A 24,836-nucleotide genomic window follows, 5' to 3' on the forward strand; every position below is an offset into this window, starting at 1 on the left:
TAACTGACCCAAGAAAGTGAGAGGCAGTGAGGATTTAAACCAGATTTTCAAGGCTTCATTTTACATGCACAACACTGGCTCTCAGTTGGATGTTAGAAAACAAATACTTGTAAATATTAGCAGGATAAAGTTAGATTTCATTGTGCCTGAACACATCTTCTCTGATCTTAGGGCCGCCATACTTAAACAGGAGCTTGTTAAGACTGTAGGAATGAAAAGTTCATTAACAAATCTGAAAGCATATGGATGGCTTTCACTGCAAAAGTGAAATTGGTTTGGATTCAAATATTTTTGGAAAGCATTGCCAGTCATGAAAGGATATGTTGGTGATTTTCTTCCTATACAGTGTATACATCCCCCTGTGTTCCCCAGGTAGCTGCTCTGGAACCATTCTGGGAAAAAGCACAACAGAGAGGGGGACAGGAAAATCAACAACCCTTTCCCTATATACTCATACATACATGCCAACATAATGCCTTCTGCTGTAGAGGGAACTTTGGATCCTAGTCATTGTCTCTAATTTGGCTGGATAATGTATTTATGCATCTGCCCAGGAAAACTCATGGTACAATAAATCTAGCAGTCTAAGGAGCTACATCATCCAGTAAATCTGTTCATTTGTATGCTGAGTCCATTTGATAAGGAATAATTTTGTTCTCTGAGTTTCTATTCCCATGGAGCTATTGTTACAGTATCTCTTTTCAGAGCATCAGTTTCTTACAATTGAGCTTATTAGTGTTACCCTGCAGCTATTAGCCCTCGTAGCAGTTCCTATTTATTTAACATTGGCTTTCTTGTTACAGATTCAGTGGACAAAACTGAAGACTCATCCAATTTGTCTGGTAATTGTCTTATCTTCTTTCTATTATTAAGAGCTTCCAAATTTGAGTTGTTTCTAAAATAACTCCATTTTTAATGCTGAAACATGAGGGTAACACTTTCTCTGCTAATGGTCATTTTGGTGCAAAAGTAGGGCTATTTTCCATATTACTTATTTAAGTTACATATGTGTTCTTGAATAATTCGTGTGATTAAAATTAAAATACAGGAAAGAAAGAACAGTTGTTGTTTTAATCAATATGCTAAGACTCTCCCTTCATGGCATATGCATATTTGTGAGCCACTTCAGATGCTATACTGTACTTTCTTTAGAATGTACTTGCCAGTTGGAAAAATTGTAGTGTTAAAAGAGGCTTGTTCCTGTTAGCAAGTCAGATACAGCTATACTAAACTGCTTTTTCAAGGTTTAGGTATAACTTTTCTGGGCCTAGTACGAGTAATGTATGTGTGCCTCCTTCCCTGAGCCCATCTCATTCACATAATCTCAAGAATTATGAGATATTTTATTTCTGAAATTTACAAATATACTGTAATTCTAATGAGCCAACATCCTAGGCCTATTTCTGTTTGAGCCTTGCAGGTCTGGGATTATTCGTTTATTGGACTCTAACTAATGAATAGATGCTAGTGTCTAGTTGTCTAATACACATGGATTATCCCACCATATTTATTAAAAAAAATTATATAGTGAGGCAACACAGGATTAGAATAGAGTTTTCTGCAAATCCAAGAAAACCTTCCAAATTTTCAGGAAATCTGAATGTTTAAAAATGTATGGAGACAGAAAAAAAACTTCATCACCCTGCCTCAGTATATTGTCATCTAAGATTGTCAGTAAGTGCTCATAAGCATTATTATTATTATTATTATTATTATTATTATTATTATTATTATTATTATTATTATTATTATTATTATTATTAATTAGATTTATAGGCCACCTCACCCCCAAAGGGCTTGAGGTGGCTCACAGTACAACTGTTTCCAATAACAGCACATAAAATACATAGCTAAAACTTAACCCCATTAAAACAAATTTCCAACAGCAGCAGTTACTTAAAATTTAAATAACAAAGTTAAGATCAAGCAAAATTTAAAGACAGGCGCCCGATTAAAAAGGCTGGGAGGGGAAAGGCAGGGCCCAAGATGGAATCAAGGCCCTGCTAAGATGGAAAACTGGCAGCCTCAGTGGGGGGCGGTAGACCAGCGGCCAGCCCCGCCAAAGGCCCGGTGGAACAACTCCGTCTTACAGGCCCTGCGGAACTCACCAAGGTCCTGCAGGGCCCGGACAGTTGGAGGGAGAGCGTTTCACCAGGCAGGGGCCAGAGCCGTAAAGGCCCTTGCCCGGGTCGAGGCCAGCCTCATCGTTGCAGGGCTAGGGGTTTCCAGCAGTTCCGCCACAGCCGAACGTAGCAGTCTATGTGGAACATAAGGGGTGATGCGGTCCTGCAGGTAGGACCTTAAAGGTCAAACCAGCACCTTGAAAAAGATCCGGAACTCCACTGGTAGCCAGTGCAGGCAGCACAGCATGGGGGTGATGTTATCTAAATAACCACCACCCGTCAAAAGCCAAGCCACCGCATTCTGTACCAGCTTCAACTTCCGGATCAGTCGCAAGGGAAAACCCGCATAGAGCGAGTTACAGTACTCCAACCTTTGGGGTGCCATTTTGTTTTGCCTTGTGTCCCACTCTCAAGCAGTATGTCACCCAGCACATTATACTGAAACATGGGAAATAGAAGTTGGGAAGAGATAAGGCAATGGAGGCTGTGGGAGAAGGCTGCCTTGGTAAGCCTAGCAGAACTTTCCCTTTCCTTACTGGCATGACCTCTGGAAACAGACTGGCTCTGAGTGTCAGCCCTAATGGTCTTTGTCAGAATGGGGGTAGCCTTTTTTAATAGAACAGAAAACTCCTCCCACATGGTAGACTTAATAAAATTGGCCAGGAAAAGGAGGACAAAGAGGGAAAACATGGGAACATGCAATAGGGGAGGGGAAGGGAGAGAAGGAAGTTGAGCAGGATGGGGTGGGCAGGGAAGGCGTTGGAGCAAGTGACCTGAATGCAGGGGAGGGGGGATGACAAGGAGCTCTGTATAGGGAGAACAACAGCTGGAGTCATCAGGAAAAAAAGCATGGATATTGTGAGAGGAAGGAACTGGGAGATGGCACGGGGGAAAAATTATGTATAACTTAATATGATTACATTAGCACTTTACCTTGATTTTTCTGACACTTATAATGAGCACCTTTTGCAGGTTGTTTAGCATTGTGTTGTTTATAGCCATGATGTATCAGATTTTCCCATGTCTCTAACCAGAACTAACATAGAAATATTTATTTTCTGCATTATGGCTTATGTTACTGAGGGTTTAGAGTGTTCAGTTCTTTTGTCATGATCTGCCAATCACTCGTCCTAAGCCCAGTCCTTCCCATTTTGACAGTAATACTGCTGACATTATTTCATTTATCTAAGAGTACTTCTGATACTCTGCCTATAGGTAACATTTTTTTAACGTGTGAAGCTTCTCAACAGCTCTTCTGAGTTTAGTGACTAAATATTAGGGGGCAACTGAACATGATCTCAATAAACAAATATATTCCTATATCTGCAACTGCTCTTCAAAAATATATAATTATAGTTTGAATGCCTGTAAATTTTAGGCAGTTTGTTACATTGTGAAATGTATTGCACCATTCATTGTGTACATCATACTCTTTAGGTTGCATTGTTTTTAATTTTGTCACCTGTACTGAGTTTCAGCAAGATTATAAATGAACTTAAATAAAATTCAGTCAGCATTTTGCTATATACAACACATGAAGTCATTTGTACATCAAAATCCGTATTGCCTACTCAGACTGACTGCTCTCCAGGGTCATAAACAGATTCTAGGGATTGAATCTGGGACACACCCCGTGACTAAATGGCGGCCGCCCGGAGACATATGACCCCATATATTCCCATGGCAGGTATGCCCCTGCAAGGTCCATCATAAAATCAGTTTAAAAACACAGATAAAACATATATTCTAACCAGCAACTAAAACATAGATCTGGAAGGAGATGTCATTAAGAGAATGCCAAATAAAACAAATAAGTCTTTGGGGTGTTTTGTGGTTTCCGGGCTGTATGGCCTTGTTCTAGTAGCATTTTCTCCTGATGTTTTGCCTGCATCTGTGGCTGGCATCTTCATAGGATCTGAAGATCATCCTCTGAAGATGCCAGCCACAGATGCAGGCGAAACGTCAGGAGAAAATGCTACTCGAACACAGCCATACAGCCTGGAAACCACAGAACACCCCAGTGATTCCGGCTGTGAAAGCCTTCGACAATACAAAGAAGTCTTGCAGGCGAAACGTCAGGAGATGCAGATGCAGGCGAAACGTCAGGAGAAAATGCTACTCGAACACAGCCATACAGCCTGGAAACCACAGAACACCCCAGTGATTCCGGCTGTGAAAGCCTTCGACAATACAAAGAAGTCTTTATCTGCTGGCAGAAGCCAGCGATGGAAGGGGACAAATGAATACGCTGGTACCATAGTTTTGTGTCCACAGTTGAGAAGACCCTATCTTGGGTTACCTCCAGCCTAAATTCAGAAGATGGTGGCATTTGAAGCAAGGCCTCAGAAGATGGTCATAATGATTAATTTGAGAGTAGACAGTCCTTAAAGTGTGCTGGCCCCAAACTGCATAAGGCCTTAAAAGTCAGCACCACTGCCTTGAACTATTCCTGGAGACAGATTTAGAACTAGTGAAGGTACCCCGAGGCTGAAATGACCTTATTCCCCACTCCAGTCAGTGTCCTGGCTGCAGTATTTGGTACCAGTTGATATGTGATATGAATTGATTCTGCAATTTTAAGAACAAGTCTACAAAGTCAATTAAGAGAGCAGACCTGTTCCAGTTTGATCAATTAACTTACGTACAGGAAAGTGTTCTCTGGATTGCAATGTAAGATAGCATAATAAGCACCTTTTTCATGTAATAATTTCATTTTTTTCCCTTCTTAGTATCTAGATAAAGTGGAAGTTGAGATGCGAACATGTGAAGAGCCCCGACCACCAAATGGACAATCTCCCATTGCTCTAGCTTCAGGCCAGAGGTTAATATTACTTCTGTTCAGCAACTGTTTGAGGGCAATATGGAATTTGTTTACTTCCACCTTCTCAGGATTGATGTGGGTTTTTTTTTCTTCTCTTGGGTTCTGTTTGGGAAACTGACAGGATGTAAGAGTCAGTAGCAGCAGCATTTATTCCTAGAGCTAAACTTCACAAGATATTGACTTGTATATCATGTTTCCCCAGGTCAATTACATGGGGTAATTAGTCTTCAAAAGCTTCAAAAGCTTTTGATATTTTCTACCTAAACCAAGAGTAAAAGAATTGGAAACTTTTGGGATGAGCTGGCACAAGAATTCTCCCTCTGAGATAGGAAGACATTTTTCTGGGTAATTCCCACCATTCACCTGCGAGGCAAGAACCAAATATTTTGTTTTCTGTGGGGATTACCCAGAATCCTTCAGTTCTGTTCCCATCTTAGGAGGGAGCAGTAGCTTGTTGCCTGTGCTCTTTCAACCTTTAATCCTACTTCTGCTTGACGCTTGGATCCTTTCCTTCTTCATTGTGTTCTGTCTGCTCCTCCTTCCCTGTCTTGTTTGCCTGTAAGTGGGAGAAGGCTCAGCCTCATTTGGCTGTTCTGCCACCTCTCCAGAGCCACCTTTTCCACCAGCCGCTTGCCTCTGTGATTACGGAAGGTGAAGATAGGGAGGTTACCTTCCTCTCAGAAAGTGACAAGAAAATGCTCTATGTGGCAGCTGTCATGGTAGAGACAACCAGGTGGGCATGTCCCAACAGCGGACTGCACCAGCCTTGGAAAAGCGAGGTGAGTTGCCATCTTTTGGTGCAGCAAAGCGTGCCAAAATTTCAGAAGAGGACAAGTTGACTGACAGAGATTATGATGCATCATGATGGGTGCCTCCTCACTACAAAAACAGTGTGGGCTGGGGGGGCTCCAGCTGGATTTCACCAGATTGCCAAGAAAGAGGTCTCTGATGATGCTGGTCACAACAATAATCCCTCTGATCTTGTGTAAATTGACTCCCCTGCAAACCTGGCCAATTTTGTCAAGTCTACTGTGCGGAAGGAGTTTTCTGTTCTATTAAAAAAGGCTACCCCCATTCTGACAAAGACCATTATGGCTGACACTCAGAGCCAGTCTGTTTCCAGAGGTCATGCCAGTAAGGAAAGGAAAAGTTCTGCCAGGCTTACAAAGGCAGCCAAAAACCGGGTTTGCCTCAGTCCACTCAGGGAGCTTGAGGCCTCCCCAGATAGCTAGGACTCCAAGGAGGAGAGGAAATTTCTGTCAGAAGATGAGCCTGATGAGGAGGACCTACAGGCTCCTGAACCTGTAACCAGATTCTTTAATGGGGAAGATTATCAATACCTGCTTTCCAGATCTTTAGCTGCTCTAGATCTCAAAAAAATCTCAAGGGGGAGATCAGACTGCCAAGTTTGATTTAAGATCCACCCATGTGGGCAAAGGGGAATTTTTTCCTGATGTCAACCCTGCCAAGAAGGTTTTATACCTTTCCCTGCACCTTTGAAACATTGCTTAGGAATGAATGGCCTAAGCCTATGGCCAACAATCCAAAAACTGTATGTCTTGCCTCCCTATGCTTCTGAAATCTTACAGCTCCCAGTGCTAGATGCCCCAGTCACAGCCCTGCAGGCACCTGACGGATGCTATTGATAAAAAGGCAGATCAGTGCACCAGGTGGTCTCATGAAGCAGTGGCAGTGGCCCTGAAAGCGTTGGCGACTGTGTCTGTGATGCTGCCAGCAGCCATTGTGCAGACATGCAAGTTGATCCAGTTGCTCCCTCCTGCTGACAAATGGCTATAGGAATGGGCCAATATATTTCTTAAAGCTGTCTCCTGCAGATTCTCTCCAGTTCTTGACATCTATCAACCTGATGGAAGCATACCTCTGCATGCCTATTCTTCCCAGTAATTGAAGGTTCCTGGGGTTCTGCGTACACAACTATCACTTCCAGTATTATTCCATTCAGCCTATGCATGGTCCCTCAAGTTTTCTTGAAACTCCTGATCAGCTTGGTAGTGATTCTTCAGGGTGTCCATGTCCATCCACATTTGGTTGACCTGCTGATCAGGTTGCCTTCTTTTCAACAGGCTCAGCACAACACGCAGCAGACCTCTTATGCCTGGAATGACACGATTTCTTAGTGAATCACTCAAAGTGCTCATTGACTCTGGTCCAGTTCTTAGAACATCTTGGGGTTATTATCGATACAGTCAGAGGAGCCCTAAATGTGATTGATCTGAAAGCCATAAAGATCAAAGCCATGGTCTTGAGTTACTGATATTGAGCTGCAGATCCTCTCTCATGTTCCTGTCCAGCCTGATGGGTTTGCTCATTTCTAACCTGGATGCCATTCAGTGGGGCTGGTATCACTCCAGACCACTTCAACAGGTACTCTGGCCATACGAATTCCAAATCTCTCACAAGACCGAGATGTCTATCGTGGTCTCAGCGACGGTAAAGTCCAGCCTTTTGTGGTGGCTCAACCTAAAAAAAAATCCAGTAGAGTAAGGAGTTCTCTCTGCCAACGTGCAAGCCATGGACACAAGTCTCGCTGGTTGGGGAGCTGTTGTGAGAACAGGGCATGTGCTGCAGAACAAGCCATTTCTTCCATGCAATTGAGCCTCCGCTACCTCCTAACAACAGCCTAGTCAGGGGAACAGGATTCACAAATCCCCTAAATGTATTAACATATCCAAATAATGCAAACAATTAAATTAGGGCATATATTTTGAAGGAGAGAACCCTCACTCATCAGTAAAATCACACAATGATAATCACAAGATTGCTGCTGCAGAAGGTACAGCCAACCACACAATAAACATCATTGTGTTGTGATGGCAGTTGCTGCCAAAGCAATGTTTTTAAATAGCTGAGCAAATCTCCAATAGTCAATCAGAAGCCTTGCTTTGTAAAAGCCCGACCTGGCCCTGTCTACTTTCTAAAAACACTTAACCAGTGTCAGGAAAGAGGTTGGCAGGTGCCATAGTGCCCATGCACATCAAACTGGGGACTCTGCTCTATTCTGTAGGGTTTTGAGCATTCAAGCAGATTTGTCATTCATATCACTGTGGCAATTTGCTTTCCCTTGTAACATGTGGCTTAGTTCTCTTGCTGTTATCTTGAGCTATTTGATTGTCAGGCGCTTTCAGTGTTATTAACTTTGCTCGTTTCCAGTTCCTGTTTGTGACGTGTTTTGGCCTGGATGTGAGTCAGTTTTTGCTTAGCTGATGTGTACAAGATCTTGCTTTTGTGCCCAAGGTAAATAATGTGACCTTCTGGGCTTTTTTTTTCAGGCACAGGATTTTAAATTACTCTATGCTGTGTTTCTAATGTAATGGATAGCTACAGCTTGCTTCTATATGAACAAACCAGGGTGGACTTAGGCTTGCTCTGATCTTCCTTCCAATACAGCCACATAATTATATACTTTTGCTTTCACTATAAACCAGTTAGCCATTATATCTCAGCTAGTAAATTATGTTTTGTGTGTTTTCTGCAAACAACTTTTACATATCATAGTGGTAAATATGGTCTTGTGTGAAAGTTGGAGTATATGGTTAGATAGTTGAACATACTAAAGAAGGGAGTGGGGTGGGTGGGAAGGACCTCCGTCCAGGCTTGTTCCCATAGTAGTAAACTATAGTTAACCATTATGTCACAACCAGATCAGTTCACTATCATGTTCAAAGCCTTACCGCTGTGGACATGTTGGATAGTTAAGCACAACAATAACATGAATTGCTCCTCTGTATTTTACTGTTAAACCTCAGATCATCACTTACAAATGTTTCAATACAAGCACAATTAATGCAAGTAACATTAATGCTGGGCAGCCCAATCCATAGCCTTGGGCAGCTGTGAATGGTGTCACTGCGGTGCCGCCTCCAGAGGATGGCGTAAGTTCATGGCCTGGGCCACAGCGCAAGTGACCGCAAACCTAGGGTGGAAGCCAATGTCGACTCCACCCCCAGGAATGCCTCTGACATGCCCCCCTGAACTGACCGGGCTGGCGGTGGTTCAGGAGTGCTGATGCGGTGCTGGGTGTCGTGTCCCAGCTGCCCATTGGCGTATTTGTTCTTCACTTGAGTAAGTGCCCTGGGGCAGGCAAATCTGCTGGCATAGGCCCACACTGCCTCCAGGAGTTGTTTTGCACGCGCGCACACACGCACACACACACACCCGGATTGGGCTGCAAAATACGCTACTATAATTATATTAGCATTATTCGTGGGTAGAGAAAAATCCAATATAAACTGTGAAAAATGGTTGGAGTTGTAATTCTAGAGGTCACTTAAATTTTGTCCTTATTTCTTTGTGAAAATGCATCTATCCCCTAACTATGGTAAATTAATCAGCTCAGCTAAAACTTTTGACTCTGGAGCACTATCATATTAAAAGCTCTTTTTCTTCCCTACAGTGAATATGGCTTTGCTGAGAAGGTAGTAGAGGGTATGTTTATTGTTGTGAATTCCATCACTATCAAGATTCACTCCAAAGCCTTTCATGCATCTTTTGAACTGTGGCAACTCCAAGGATACAGTGTCAATCCCAACTGGCAGCAAAGTGACCTGCGCTTTACTCGTATTAATGATTCCAGTAGAGGGGAGGTAAGACTGCAAACAAAAGTCATCTACCTTGCTATATTTTCTGCAGAATCACAGGGATTTCTAGATTTTGTTTGAGTTTCCCTGAATTCACTGAAAATTCCCATGGAGTTTCAGTCTAAGCATAAGATGAGTTCTGCTCAAATAGATTGAGGTCCATCCAGTCCAGCATTCAATCACATATAATGGCCAACCAGTTACTCTGGAGGCCCAGCATCAGTGAACAGAGGTCAAGGCATTCCCATGGTGTTGCATCCTGGCACCAGTATTCAGAGGCTCATTGTTTCTGAATGTGGAAGTATTGCCTTTTGTCTATTCTGAATTTCTTGCCCACCAACTTAATTTGATTCTCTGAAGTTCTAATATTTTGAGAGAGGGAGAAGAAGTTCCCTTTTTCAACTCTCTGTACACTATGCATAATTTTATAAAACTCTCTCATAACCCTATTTAGTCATCTCTTTTGTAAACTGAAAAGTTTCAAACTCTTCAGCCTGTTCTCATAGGAAAGGTAATCCAACTCTGTAATCATCTTGGTTGCCCTCTTCTGTACTTTTTCCAGCTCTGTAATGTCTGTTTTGATATATGATGACCAGAATTTCAGGCTGCGCTATAGATCTGTGCAGAGGTATTGTCGGCTGTTTTGTTTTCAGTACTTTTCCTGATAATCCCCAGCATAGAGAGTGCCTTTTTGCACTGCTGCGGCACAGTGAGTTGATATTTTCATTGAACTATCTATTATGACTGTAAGGTCTCTTTTCCGCTCATTCTCATCAAGTTCAGACCCCATTCATACATACTTAACTTTGGGGGGGGGGGTTGTTCCACGGTGCATCACCTTACACATTCCTACACTGACCTTTGTTTGTCACATCATTGCCCACAATCTCCAATTTGTAGAGATCCTTCTTTAGCTCTTTATGGTCTCCATTGGTGTTCATAATCCTGAACAATTGTATATCATTTGCAGACTTGACCACTGCTCTGCTTACCCCAGTTCCAGATAATTTCTGAACAAATTAAATGAGACTGGCCCCAATAATGAAACTTGTGAGACCCCACTGCTTACTTCCCTCCATTGCAAGAACTGTCCATTTCTTCCTGCACTCTGCTTCCTGTCATTTAATCACCAGTTTTTAATCCATGTAATTCAACTTCTCTTCCTATCCCATGACTGCTAAGCTTACTCAGGAGACTTTGGTGAGGTACTTTGCCAAAAACCTTTTGAAAGTCCAAGTATATAATCTTTGCATGGTCACTATTATCTATGTGTTTGTTCACTTAAAAAAAAAGTGTTAACAAACAAAAGACAACTTTACCAATAAAATAGCTTAATCCAGAACAAAACAAGGTAAAAAACCCTACTAAAATATACAGTAGTATGACAAAAATATACAGCATTATACAAACTGGTCAAAACTAACCACCTAAATCTGTTTTATGGATGAAGGGCAACCAAACTGAATCTAGTTCATTTATACATTTACCTTTCTGGGATAATTTAATTTAATTAATTGATATGTTTCCTTACTTTTTCAAGTCAATTCCCAGAATCTGGAGACATCCCCCCTCAGCATTTAGCTTAAAGAATTCCAGCTATAGTGATTATGTGTAATGTAATCTACTGGAATCTTCTAGGGAAAATCATGACATTGTTTTGCAGCAACATTTCAGGAGAAACAGCACATTTTCAACAACCATTTTCCAATATTTAATGGTATGTGGGTAAAAAGCACAACCTATGTAAAAATCCTGCTTCAGGTTGCTTGCAAAACAAACACCTGCTGAGGAAAACATGAATTAGAGCAAGTTTCTTTGGGATCATATGCCAGAGGTGAAATTTTAAAGATTTTTCCCCTTAATTGAGTACGAACTGAAAAGGACAGACCATATGAAAGGATGTAATTTCAAACGTGTTCTGGGATCATATAACCAAGAGTCTTACACCTCTTTTCATGAAAAACATAACTGTCTTTGTTCACATTTAGAAGGAAGCTATAAATCTTAGAACGCTTCTCAGCCTTTTGGCTAAAATTATGTGTTTGTTCACTTTCTAAGAGAACTCCGAAAACTTGGTGAGGTATGATTCTCATTGCCAAAACCATTCTGATTTTTCCCTCAGCAGTCTTTGTTCTTCTATGTGTGGAACAATTCTATCTGACTACAATTTCTGCTGATTTGCTGGAACCAAATGTTGGGGTAACTAACCTGTAGCTTCTTGGTTCCTTCCTGGATACCTTTTAAAAATGATGTAACATTTACTACTCTCCAGTCTTCTGGTACAGTCGCTAATATTAGTGAAAAGTTACATACTAGTATATTGGTTATCAGAACCAAAATCTCACATTTGTGTTCCCAAAGAATCTTTGGGTAAGTGTCATCAGGTCCTGCAGCTCTATTGTTTTTTAATTTCCCTGAACTGAACTGAATTCAGTTCTGGTTCAGCGTATTACTACTGTTATTTTCACCATTTTAATATTTTGTTAGTCACTTTAGGCACCACATTTGACTGAGTGGTTCTATAAAGACATAATGAACTTCATCTCTCTTCATCTCCATTTGACTCAGTTCTTCAGACTCTTTTCCTGAAAATAGAGGCTGGGACCTGAAAATGTGCCTCACTCTCTCTGGCTGGTTTCCTGCTCTGGATATACATAATGAAATGTGTATTCTTTTGTTTTGGTGCTTTTAGCAAACCAAGCTTCAAATTCTCTTTCACATGCTTAATTATTAACTTACACTTCTTTTGCAGATCCTGTACTCCCGTCTGTTCACTTCATTAGGGCAGACCTTCTACTGTTCAAAAGAAGCCTTGGTTTTTATAGCTTTCATGACTTGGGTTGTTAATTATGCAGGCATGCTTTTAGACTTCCAAACATCCTTTAGGTCAATGATGGTGAACTTTTGGGCTCAGCATGTCAAAAATTTGGAAGATGCCTAGCTTGACTCTGCTGGCTTGTCACCGTCTCCACTCAAACAAAAGCAAAAGAATTATTTACATACTCATTTTAAAAAAAAACACAGTCCAATCATGTGTGGTGCTATGTATTATATAAAGAAATATCAAATAAGTACAAAAATGACTCAGATAGGAAGAATCGTTTTTGTCAGGTGATGGTGAACGCTGGCATGTCACCCAGAACATCGTGGCATTTCACCTTTGATACACATGGCATAGGTTCGTCATCATTGTTTTAAGAGTTTGATTCTGAAACTCTTTAAACCTCTTTAAACCAGCAGTGATGTAGGGGTTAAGAGCAGATGTACTCTAATCTGGAGGAACTGGGTTTGATTCCCCGCTTTTCCACTTGAGCTGTGGAGGCTTTTCTGGGGAATTCAGATTAGCCTGTGCACTCCAACACATGCCAGCTGGGTGACCTTGGGCTAGTCACAGTTCTTCTGAGCTCTCTCAGCCCCACCTACCTCACAGGGTGATTGTTGTGAGAGGGGAAGGGAAAGGAGTTTGTAAACCCCTTTGAGTCTCCTTACAGGAGAGAAGGGGGGATATACATCCAACTCTTCTTCTTCTATATATTTGTGAGCCAGAGCTCTAATGCTGATTTTTTTTTGCCAGCTGCTCCTTTGAAACCAGTGAGTGCTTAGGATTCTGGCTCTTTTCTTTTAAGCTGGATCCATTTTCTGTTAATTTTTTTTTATCATGTAACTGCATGTATCTTTAGGAGCTCATCATCTTTTCTATGACTCTCTCTTCTCTGTCTAGGTTTTAACATTTAAAGAACTTACTTGGCAGACACTTCGGATAGAGGCAGATGCTACAGATAATGGTGATCAAGATCCTATCACCACACCTCTAAGGCTTATTACTAATCAGGGCAGAATCCAAATATCCCTTAAGAGAAAGGTGAGAATATTTCTTTCTCCTGGCATGGTGAAATAGCCACTATGTAAGACTTGGTTTCAGATCAGGTTATTCCAATATATTTGGGTCTACTGTTCAAAAATGGAGCTAGTGCTTTGTGACTGAAATGTTGAATATGTATTTTGAACTTTAAGATCATAGTCCCTCCTTTGAATTGGAGTTGCTTGCACTGTCTTCTGTGGCACTGTCTAGCTGCCTCCTCTCCCAGTGGTGAGGTAAATTGCAGCTGGTATCAGAGCCTTTTCAGTTCTGGTTCAGTGTATTACTACTGTTATTTTCACCATTTTAATATTTTGTTAGTCACTTTAGGCATCAAATTTGACTGAGGGGTTGTATATAAATACATAGTGAAACAAATAATGGGAAAACTCCTGTTCTGTAGTTGAACAAATATTTACATGTACATCATTTTTCTTCATTTCCATATTCTTATAATTTCTGATCTTGGATAATATATACGTGCTCCCATGTATTTTTTCACATGGGGTAGGATGAGGTAGGAACTTAAAGTACTAGAAAGAACAATGGATGTAGAGAAACCTGAAGCTCAGTTGTGCACAAGGCAGAAACCCCATTCTTAGGCTGCAGGACCAACAATACTTAGTAATAATTTAATGGAAATTATTCTGATGTTGTTTACAATCATCAATGTATCTAATTTTCAACATGGCCAGACCTGTGGCTTCTTAAATCTGGAGAGTGGGGCTATGAACAGACATTTCAACAAAACTGAGACATGCATCAGGTTTGAAGAAAAATCTGTAATCTAAAAACAAACACATTTTGGAATTAACCTCTGCCTTCCAAAATTAATTTAGTGGGTATGTTTCTTTAAGAAACATGCCCACTAAATGACCACAACAGTACTGCCAGCCTTCAAACCCTGATTTCTGTTAGTACAAGCAGGGTCTTTCCAGGGCTACATGGGCCTTTAAGGGTCAATTCACTGGATCCAGACCCAGCAGCAACCACTGGGCAGTTTGCTGCCATGTGACTTGCATGACTCACCCAGGACTAGTTGCTTGCCTCGTTCAACAGTAGCCACTCCATGAAAGCCAGTCTTTTTCCTGGCGCACCAGGCCATGAAGCTGGCTGTGTTCAACTGTCACCCTTAGAATGTTCGTGCAGCATGTCTGTCTGTGGCCTGAGGGGTTGGAATGCCCTTAGAATGTTTGCGCAGATGGCCAGAGATGAGCAGATAAAGCAGTAAATAGGTAGGTAATACGAGTGGAAGTGAAACACATACACATTTTGCCGTGTGAGACGTCAGGTGGGGTTCCCCCCCTTCACACGCAGGTAACTTTCACTCTCCGTGCCTCACCTGCTGCTACCACACAACACACATACTCTCATACACATCCAGCTCATCCTCACACACATCACTCTGGCCTCCCTCACATCCAACCACCACTTACCCACTTCCTCACCCATATTCGCCACAGCTCTCTTTTACTAAAAGTGAGCTGGAGTTTGCCTTTTTCTTCTAAGAAAATCCGCGGGGTGGGAGCGAACCAATACTACTGGCTCAGCTTCTTTTGCACATGGCCCTTTAAGAACCCAGGGAACTGGCCTCGATCTGAACGCCTCACCACCCTGCCTCTGCTGCCTGACTGGGATAGCCTCCTTGCCCCAGTTCTGCCTTACTTAAGCCAGGACTGTGCTTGTCAACCAGCCTCATGGACAGTGGGATTCGCACTCTGGACAGTTCCATTGTGGAATGGAAAGGGTTACCTTATACTAAAAAAATAAGACACCACCATATAACAATGTGAACTGAAAAGGGAAAGAGGGATTCCATTTGACCACCCCAAAAGGCTATGCTGCGGATCATTGGACCTGCATGGACATCTGTGTGGGTTGCGGACTGTGATGAGAAGGACAATTGCCACAGCAATGCGTGGCCGGGCCCCGCTAGTACATAATAAATGTTTATGATAGAGGGCATGTTGCTTGGTAAATGAGGAGAAAACAGAAAAGTGAGGATGTGGATGTTGCAAGAAGGAAAAGGAGAGTGGGTGTAAAAAAGGAATACAGAGGAAAGTGAGGTACCCCCTGCAAGTCCTTGTGGGTTCTTCACTATTCAACTGGGCCTCCATCCAGCCCTCTTGAGTTTGACTGGCCCAGCGTCTTACCCTGTGGAGCTGAGCCTAGCTCATTGTCAACTTGTGCCACTGGGCCATACTTTTCCCAGGTAGAGGCTACCAGGAGGAGAGAAGTAGGAACAGCTGAAGGTAGATAGGCAGGTAAGCTGGAAAATGGGCTTATAGCTATGGGGACTTTCAGCAAAAGGAAAAGGAAATAGAGGAGGTGGAGAAAATGAGATGCTTCTTGCAATCCCTTGTTGGTTTCTACTTGTAAATAAAAAAATGGAATGAAAACTTGGTTCCCCATAGTTCTTGTATTTGTATGTAGATTGTGTTTTGCAGGCATCCTCTTGTGCTTTAGGATATCTTGGCCATCTTGTAGAAATATTTTATTCTTCGTTCACTTAGGATAATAATCATTTCCAAATTCCCAGAATAAGATGAATAGTGTAATATTTGTTGACTGTACTGAGTTTGAGCATTTTAAAGCACTAGTAAGTTTAATTGTACAGCTTATTCCTTTCCTTTTGAGTCAGAGTCAAAACTCCCTTAATTTGATACTCTGTAAATCTTATACTCTGAAAATTGTATTGGTCCTCAAGGTGCTATTGGACTTGATCTTACAAATGTGTTTGTTTTATTTTCCTTACTTTGTTTATATCCTGCCTTTCACTCCAGTGGAATTCAAAGGGGCTTTGCTCTCCTGTCCATTTCATTATCACACTTAACCTGTAAGATAGGTTAAGTGGAGAGCGTGTAGCTATCCCAAGGTCACCCCACAAGCTTTTGTGGCAGAGTAGGGATTTGGGATTTGAACCTGGTCTCTCAGATCCTAGTCTGACACTCTAACTGCCACAGAATATTGAGGGTTGAGGGTTTCTCTCAGGTATGCTCCCTATGCATTTTTCATGTACCTGATGGCTTCCCAGACAGCTTTGCTGTTCCAGAAGCTGTTGCTGGCTCACCTCTCCTCCATCTAACTTCCTCCCTCCTGTTACGTCTCTGTGGTGCTTTTCTATTCCAGCTGTTGCTGTGGCTCAATCGCTCTTCTCTCCACCCACCAATATTTCCCAAGCCAATGACGAATCATGTTTTCTAGATAAAGTGCCGGATAAAAAGCCTAGACAGTGTAACCCCCACCCCCTATCTTCACTGTCACAGAGGAGATGCCTCCTTCTGATGTTGTTTGCCTATGCTTTTACAATAGACTATTAGTCACAGTGTAATCACCAGCAACAACCATAAGTCAATTCATTCAACTCAAATGGTTAACTTTCTTGCTTTCCTTATTTGTGAGCTAGACAAAGGACTGCAATGTGGTGGCGTCTAAGCTAATGTTCCTCCTTGATGATTTGTTGTGGGTGTTGACTGACTCTCAGCTGAAGGCTATGATGAAATATGCAGAGTCCTTGAGTGAAGCCATGGAGAAGTCGGCCCAGCAGAGGAAAAGTTTGGCACCTGAACCTGTCCAAGTAAGCAGCACCGTCTGTATGTAATCCAGTCTGTTCGATAACAGCATATTGGCATAAAACTGTTAAGAGGGTTGTAACTAAATATAAGACATCACCAGTCCACCAGCTGCTTAGGCTCTTCTCCGTGTTTACCCACCTTCAGAAGTTAGTGTCTTCTATGATGGTGCCACAGTTGCGGAACTGCCTAATCAGATGTTAATGAATCTGGCAGTGTTTTGATAGTCGTGTTTTATTGCTAGCTCTGCTTTTTTGTTTTGATTCTCTTTGGGTTTGGTTATTTCATTGTTTTTTAACAGAAAGTCAGGATACATTGTAAAAATAATTTTATTTTTGCTTCTGTTGAGTTTGTTAGTTTTCATAGTGGGGCATACAACAGATAAACTCATTTGATATTGCTGAATCCTAATCGAATCTTGTATAATGAAAGATACTCTTGTTCCTATATTGATACTCTGTGTACTGTCACTGGTTTCCTTTTTCCATCTGTAGCCTGCCATGGCACATCCCATATTGGCACATCTCTTGTATTAGCAGTCCCCCACCCCCCTCACCATGATCAGCAATGGTTTTTTAGAAGATGTGAGGGATATAGCTGGAAAAGAAGATGGGCAAGCCCTGTTCCTTGGACAGAATTCCATTCAGCCTCTGTATTCAGCATCATGCATCTACCTCTAAGTTATAAATCTTAACTTGTTCCTTGCAAACTATTTTTTCATATACAATTAAACAGCATCCTTTCCCTGCTTTATTGCAGGGCTGAACAGTCTCCATGTTTGAAGGAGGAACTTTTTTGTTTGACATTAGCTAGATTCGGTTGCTAAATGGCTCCCCCCGGGTAGGGAATAAATTATTTACTGCGTACGTGAACCATACATTGGAGTATCTCCCCATATAAGTACAACTTCACATCTGAATTACGATGCCCCAATATTTTCAGGGTCAAATGTTACAGCGAAGACCTAGTCATAGGTAGTGTGGGAAGCTTCAGCATTCCTTGGAAAGCCAAGGAATGTTGAAGCAGAGAAAGGTGCAATTAATCCTTATTCATAACTTTTAAATTTACATCAGCATTCTTATTTATGGTCTTATTAGAGAGAATGGTCTGCAGTGTACCCAAGGAGAGGGAAAACTAGACCATTTGTAAAGGGGCTGGCCCTCACAGGGTGAGAACTTCCTGGAAAACAGGATGGATTAGGATTGTCTTGAGAACTGTACTTAAGTGAAGGAGTACTGGGTAATAAAGACTTCTGGTGATTCCAATTGGTCCTGAGTGACCAGCTTTCAGAAATCTACCATGATCCAGCCAAGTATTTACCAGAAGATAACGACCTGCCTTTTGCCCATCCCGACACTTGGGCATTGCTGTCCTCCTTATTTTCTCTTTGGCTTCTGTATAAATAGTCAATTTCAGTAGACTAATTATCTTTTAAGAAATTGTTGTTATTGTTTTGGTACATGTATGTGTTTTGATTGCATCTTTCAAACTGACTTTCTTCCAAATTTTGTAAATTAATGGAGATTGAGAACATGTGAACATTTTTGTAGACAGTAGCTTTGTATTAAAACTGAAATTCAGAGGAGAGGCAGATAAAAACTGAATAACATTATATATAATTCACTTTATCCACAGGCCTTAAAGCAGTTTTTCAGACTGAGTGGTCACTTTAACTCAGATTTCCAAATCAAGTTACAGTCGAAACAGAAATACTACTCAGATTGCTGATTTACAGTTTGTTTCTTTTGGGAATGAATTTATGTCCTTTTAAAACTTTTGTCTATTTAAATGATTTTAATGTGATTAATTTCTCAGTCTGATCTGAGTGAAGCTCAGGTCACATGATGGTGAGATATACAGGAATAGCCCTCCTATTGTTTTTTAAACTACAGATTGTGGTTGCAGAAGGCCTAATTTGGATTGGGACTACAGTTCAAGGAGGGAGGAGGGAGGGTTTAAATTCTTTCCCCTGTTTCGGTTTTGAAATCTCAGTAATTTCCTTTGAGTCTGTTTGCCTCAAGGAAAAGCAAGTTCAAAAGACCTGTTCATGACTCCTGAGTCACATCTGTCAGGAGTGCTTTAATTGTGTGTTACTGCATTGCAGGGGGTTGGACTTGGTGGCCCTTGGGGTCTCTTCCAACTAACTCTATGATTCTATAATCTACCAGAATCCACAATGAGGAATTGCAATGAAGTTGTGTTCTTCAAACCCCCTTTCCCCTGTGTCTTGTATCAAACAGTGCGAGAGCCATTGTGGTGTAGTGGATGGAATAGTGGACTAGGACCCTGAGTGACCTATGTTCAGATCCCCACTTCTACCATGGAAGCTCTCTGGTAGACCTTGAGCATGTCACAAGCTGTCAGCCTGGCCTACTTTGCAAGGGGTTGGAGAAAATGGAAAAGAGGGGAAATGTTCTAAGCACTTTGAATCCCAACTGTGGGGGGAAAATGAGATATAAATAAATAACTATCTCTGCAGAATGCCATTTTGAATCTTTCTGTGCAAACTGCCTCCCAGAAAAAAAACAGGAATCCCATTGTGTCCCCTTGACTTTAGACTGACACCACTAGGCTTAATTTCTCTGTGTTACAGATCACACCACCTGCTCCCACTGCTCACCACTCTTGGCCTCAGTCATTTGGGAGCAGCCCAAAAGCTGTCAGCCAGTACTTTGAGAAACATGACATGAAAGAGTCTTCCTATCACCTTTTCATCTCCCGCTTGGACCTTCACATCTGTGATGACAGTCACACTTGTGAGACAGGTAGCTGATCCTGAGCTGTTAAAGAGCTTTTTCTTGCTGAGTGGATTTGGTTTTTATTGTTCTCATCCCTTTCCTGTGTGATTGCTCTCCATCTATGGTTGCCATATATCCCTTCTTTCTAAAATGTTGATGAATTCTCCTACTGGTCCGTTGGTTTCTCATATTGTTGTTTCTTGAAACTTGTTCCAATGCATCTTTTTTCTTTCTTTTTTTCTTGTTCTGAACTGTTAGAGCGCACCTTTTCTATCAGCTTAATTACCTGAAGCTTTATGCTTATGTAAGAAGTTACCCTCTTCCTATCCTATGTCAACAAACACTTTTTATTGATAGCAGTAGTCAGGAAAACCAACACTAGATATGATTTTTGTCAACCTAAAAAACAACCCCCTTGGTAATATATGATCCCTCCATTTTGCTATCCACTTTGTTTCCTAAGGACCCCCTCTTTTTTAACTGAAGTAAGTAGATTTAGGAAGAATTCACCTGTTAGAGAAATAATTGCTGCTCTTTGGAAGAAACTTAGAGTTCACTGTAACAAAATAGATGTATACTGCAGCTAAGGGGGCCTATGAGCATCTAATTGTCCTCCATTCAGGTACAGATATTTGTGTTCAAGCAGTTTATACAAGTTTATGAATTATGGGTTGTTTTACAAGAAAGTGATGGTATCTGTTAAACTGGCTGTTATGAGTTTTCTGGGCCGTGGTCTGGTAGTTTTAGCTCCTAACGTTTTGCCCATATCTACTTCTGTAATCTTTGGAGGTGATGTCATAGTAAGATGTATTTCTCTCCATGGCACAGTGTGTTCAATTTTATTTTTATTTGGATAAATATTGTTGCATTGATGCATCATGAGTCACTCTGACTTTCCCATTTTGGACAGAAAAAGAAGTTATTAGTGTTACAGTACATAAAAATAATATCAGTTTCCCTCCGATGTTGCAACTGACAGAATTTCTTGGTGTGTATTCACTGTATTCCCAAGAATAATTTAAGACGCCTCAACAGAATCTAGGCTGGATGTCAGGACTTGGAGGTATTCTATTGGAAAAAAGAGGATTGGATTACTGTTGTTTATAAAATTGGGGCACTTATAGCACTGTGATTCAACATCATTTTCTGTCATTATTAGACTCCCGTATTGATACCTCTCAAAGAAGAATGTCCACTTGTATCATTTCAGATTTTTCTCACATAAGACTATGTGTTGGCAAGTGTTTATATATATATTGTTTCATTTTATCATAGGCATCTCCAGACATGGAGTAATGGGCGGTGCAATGCAACTAACCTTTAGGAGGATGGCTTTTGACTATTATCCTTTCCATTGGGCTGGTGAGAAAAAATCATTAATCGATTTTGTTTCCAGGAAAGAACAGAACAAATTGGTACCCAGAATACATTTCTTCACTGATGGTGTAGAAATGCTCTAAGAGGCAGTAATGGGCCAGGATGTGACAATATCTTTGAAAACATTTCCGGTTTGAAACGCAAATGGCAGGATAAGTTTGGGTATGAAGTGGGTGGTGGTGAAAAGAGAATACTGAATGCAAACAAACTGCTTTATTCATGCATCATGATGGAAATATAGGAGCATATAATAGTGACAGAAAGTTCCAATATAAAGAAAACGATATCTAATATGGCTTCCCACCCCTCAGCCATGCTGCTGTAAATGCAAAGATGATGTCGAATTAACCACTGATCCCCTGTGAGCTCCTGGACAACTCTGAGTAATTGCACTATTTTATTACTTTACTACTTTATTTTATTATTTTATTATCCTAAGGCAATTGCCTTATAACTTAATTGTCAGGAGCTTAATTTGTTGAAGAGCTTCGGGTGAGCTAGAAAATAGTTCCAGTCAGCGGCACCTTTTGTGTGCTCGTTGCTGCAGGCAAACGTATCCAATCAGATACTCTCAAATGTGGGTTCTCAAATATTGGAGAAGAAATTCAGATAAGGAGGAGGGCTGTTATTATAAAGCCTCTGTTTGATGCAGGGGAGAGCTGCAAGCACTGGGTGCAGTATTGTGCCGCCATGGAGACCCGAGAACAATGGGCAAAAAAACTGGTGGATGAATTCCAAAGCAAGATGGAAAAACATGTTGAAGAAATAAGCTCTTCATTCTCTAGAACTGCATCAGGGGAGTCCCCCTTCAAAAAAAGACCAGGTAATACACAACTTACGTTCCATACACAGGAATTAAATAATTTGTGGGATCGTGATAATGTCTTCTATATGAATAGAGTCTTGTTACATATAGTTTTTGCAACCTTGACCATGTGTTACGCCAAAATAGCTCTGTTTTGAAGCTGTCCAATTTAGGCACAGAGTGCAATAAAATAAAAGTACCACTAGAAATGCTGCCCATGTTAAAATACTGCCTTAATTCTGGAAATGCCTCAAATTTATTTTTAAGTACTATGGAAGCTGTGTTACAGGAAGTAGATTCCTCTTTTTTTTTTCTTTCAAGTGGCAGGTAGAAATGTCTCTGGTAGTCTGAATTTGGGCTAGTCAAAACCAAATCTGAAATCTCTCTCAGAAACTCGTTCTGGATCTAGCATCTGCCAAATTGCACATATCTTGCAAGTGTTTACTTCATGCATCAATAGACTTGCAGAAAAGGAGAATGTCCCTCTTTTACTATAAAGCTGGGCTCTATTCACCAGGTTACCGTGGCAACAGTCCCCTTACCTCTCTGGTGACCATCAAAAAGAGTCTGTGATTCACTTTACAGTGGGCCTGCCAGTCAAGTGGCAGCTTGGGATGGAAAAGTTCCAGGGGTGCTGTGGTGTGGTAGATGGTGTTTTTGCTGTTCTTTCTTCTCCCCCTGCCCCTTCCCTCCTCTTTTCAGAGCAAGAAATTTGTATTGAATTGCTTTACCTTTGGGGCACATCATATTGTTTTACTTACCAAGTCTGATCAGGATTTGCAGGAGCACATGTGTTTCTGCTACCTCAGATCATAGAAAAGATGACATTATGAGATGATGACATTATATGTCTAATAGTTCCTCACTGAGGGTTATGATTTGTATGAATAAGCATTTGTGGAAAATTCTGAATTCATAATGTAATCTACATCACCTCATGTGAAATTAGGGCTTTGAACATTTTGCACTTTTAGAGCCCCTGTGAATGTGTTGGGGGAGGGATGTGAAGGCCTACTTGTTGACCTTTGCTGGAGCCTAGTGCAAGGTAAAAGAAAAGGCCCTGTTCCTTCTCCAAGTATTCTGGCTATGCAGGAGTCAGTGGTGACCATGAATAATTGCTTCCTATAAGACATACCAAAATTTGTAGAACCTTGCCACTGAATTGTAAAAAATCAATGCCCATGTTTCTGGAGCTGAGGTTAGGGTTTACATGAAAACCAAACTACCTGCATTTTAATAATGGCATGTACTTGTGTTTTTTTTCCAAAAATGGATTTCACATCTTCCATAAATGTCTCCTTTGGAATTAGTGTCTTGTATCACAACAGAACTGTATGCATGTGCACATACAAGTGAGCAAGAGAGCATGTTACCTAGGGTTGTTTTAGTGTATAATGGCTGTTTGATGCAGTTCCATATTCTGATGGTGTTTAAAATTTTTCTTCAAGACAGTACTCCTAGTTCCCAAAAAGGCTCTCCAGAGAAGGGTGCAACTCCAGTGAAAGCATTTCCTCCTAATGCATTTGATCTCCAGCAGCCTGCATGGAATAGACTGCGATCCAGTTGTATAGTTGTCCGAATAGATGATTTGGATATTCATCAGGTAAGGTTTTAAAAATCATTGGTGGAAGTCTAAATGCTGTTTCCATTGCCCTGTTTGGAAGCATCCCATTTCACCAGGTAGAATCCAGCAGTCCATCAGCAGGAGGCACTGATAGCCTGTGCTCCCCTCCCTCCAACAGTCCCATCTAAGTACAGTAATGTTCATTTATGACATTGCGAGACCCACAGATACTAATAACCTCATGGATTGGGAGCTGCACTGTTGAGGAGAAAGGGGACAAAATAGGCTTCCTGTCTCTTCCTCAGTGGTGCTGAATTAACAGGAGGAGGGGAGGGTGATTTTACCTCAGTGGACCCCACCCCCCTCCAACTTGGCTATTAGTCTACAGGGTTTCCATCACCCAGGAAATCATCTTTTTTGGGGTCAGAAAGGGTGGAGAATGGACATTAAAAAGATGCATGACATTAGTATTGCTGGGTGGAACCTAGCATTTGAAAACATTTAAGTGAGATCTAGTGCACAAGTGAGATGAACAACTCTGCAGCTAATATTCACTAGGTACTCACTGCATATCATCCCGTTGTTATTGTTTCTGCCTTGTGAACTGAGGGGCAGATTTAAACACAAACTCATTATCTCTGTATTTTTAAGTACAAGTTGGTGGGACATTTGGTCTTACTGACCATTGTTGTTCTGTGGCTTAAAGTAGGCTCAAAGTTTCATTCTACACTGCAGATTTTGTTATCATATTTGACATTATGATTGACCAGGAATATTATTGATCTGGAACTTTCCTTTCTGATCAATAATGGTTGCTGTTTTTTATCAGATTTTTCATGGCAAAGTGTTGTTCTGCTCTTGAGCACTTAAATCACTACACTGATTTAATCTCCACAATCACTAATTAAGTGCATTAATAATGGAGTTTTGCAGTTTGTCAAGTTTAAAGCATAAAATAAACATGGAAGGTTATGTTACCTAGGCACTTATGTTTCTGGCTATGGGATCATAACACAACTCAATCTTCCTCAGGTTTCCACAGCTGGACAGCATGGTAAGAAACCCTCAACCCTGCTTTCATGTAGGAGAAAATTGTTGGGTCTTCCTGACCAAATCTCAGCAATTCATATGGAGTTCACCGAGTACTACTTCCCAGATAATCCAGACTTTCCAGGTAACCATCCTTCATCTGCTTGGGTTTCTCAATCATTGCTATATAGCTATTTCTGTCTGTCCTTGCATCTTTCCCTGGATTTGGAAATTTGCTACAGGTAGACCTGCAAGGGCAATGGACATCCCACTACAGTTGGATCTCCAAAAACCAAAGAAACATCCTTGCATTTCCTTTCCTGTTAGGAAAATTTGATAGAACTTCTTGT

At 41.2% G+C, this 24,836-nt stretch overlaps 1 protein-coding gene across 3 annotated transcripts in view; it reads left to right on the top strand.

The window, feature by feature from the left end:
- BLTP3A (bridge-like lipid transfer protein family member 3A) overlaps positions 1-24,836 on the top strand; it is a 63,845-nt gene that overhangs the window by 22,325 nt on the left and 16,684 nt on the right. For all 3 annotated transcript variants that reach the window (XM_048497408.1, XM_048497409.1, XM_048497410.1), the window contains exons 3-12: positions 804-842; positions 4,853-4,944; positions 9,359-9,548; positions 13,264-13,404; positions 16,808-16,978; positions 19,567-19,738; positions 20,987-21,073; positions 21,741-21,911; positions 23,342-23,496; positions 24,490-24,631. In XM_048497408.1, coding sequence (XP_048353365.1) covers positions 804-842; positions 4,853-4,944; positions 9,359-9,548; positions 13,264-13,404; positions 16,808-16,978; positions 19,567-19,738; positions 20,987-21,073; positions 21,741-21,911; positions 23,342-23,496; positions 24,490-24,631 — 1,360 coding nt within the window. The remainder of the gene's footprint in view (positions 1-803; positions 843-4,852; positions 4,945-9,358; positions 9,549-13,263; positions 13,405-16,807; positions 16,979-19,566; positions 19,739-20,986; positions 21,074-21,740; positions 21,912-23,341; positions 23,497-24,489; positions 24,632-24,836) is intronic.

The sequence above is a fragment of the Sphaerodactylus townsendi genome, linkage group LG05 (assembly GCF_021028975.2).
Source record: "Sphaerodactylus townsendi isolate TG3544 linkage group LG05, MPM_Stown_v2.3, whole genome shotgun sequence".
NCBI classification, from domain to species: domain Eukaryota; kingdom Metazoa; phylum Chordata; class Lepidosauria; order Squamata; family Sphaerodactylidae; genus Sphaerodactylus; species Sphaerodactylus townsendi.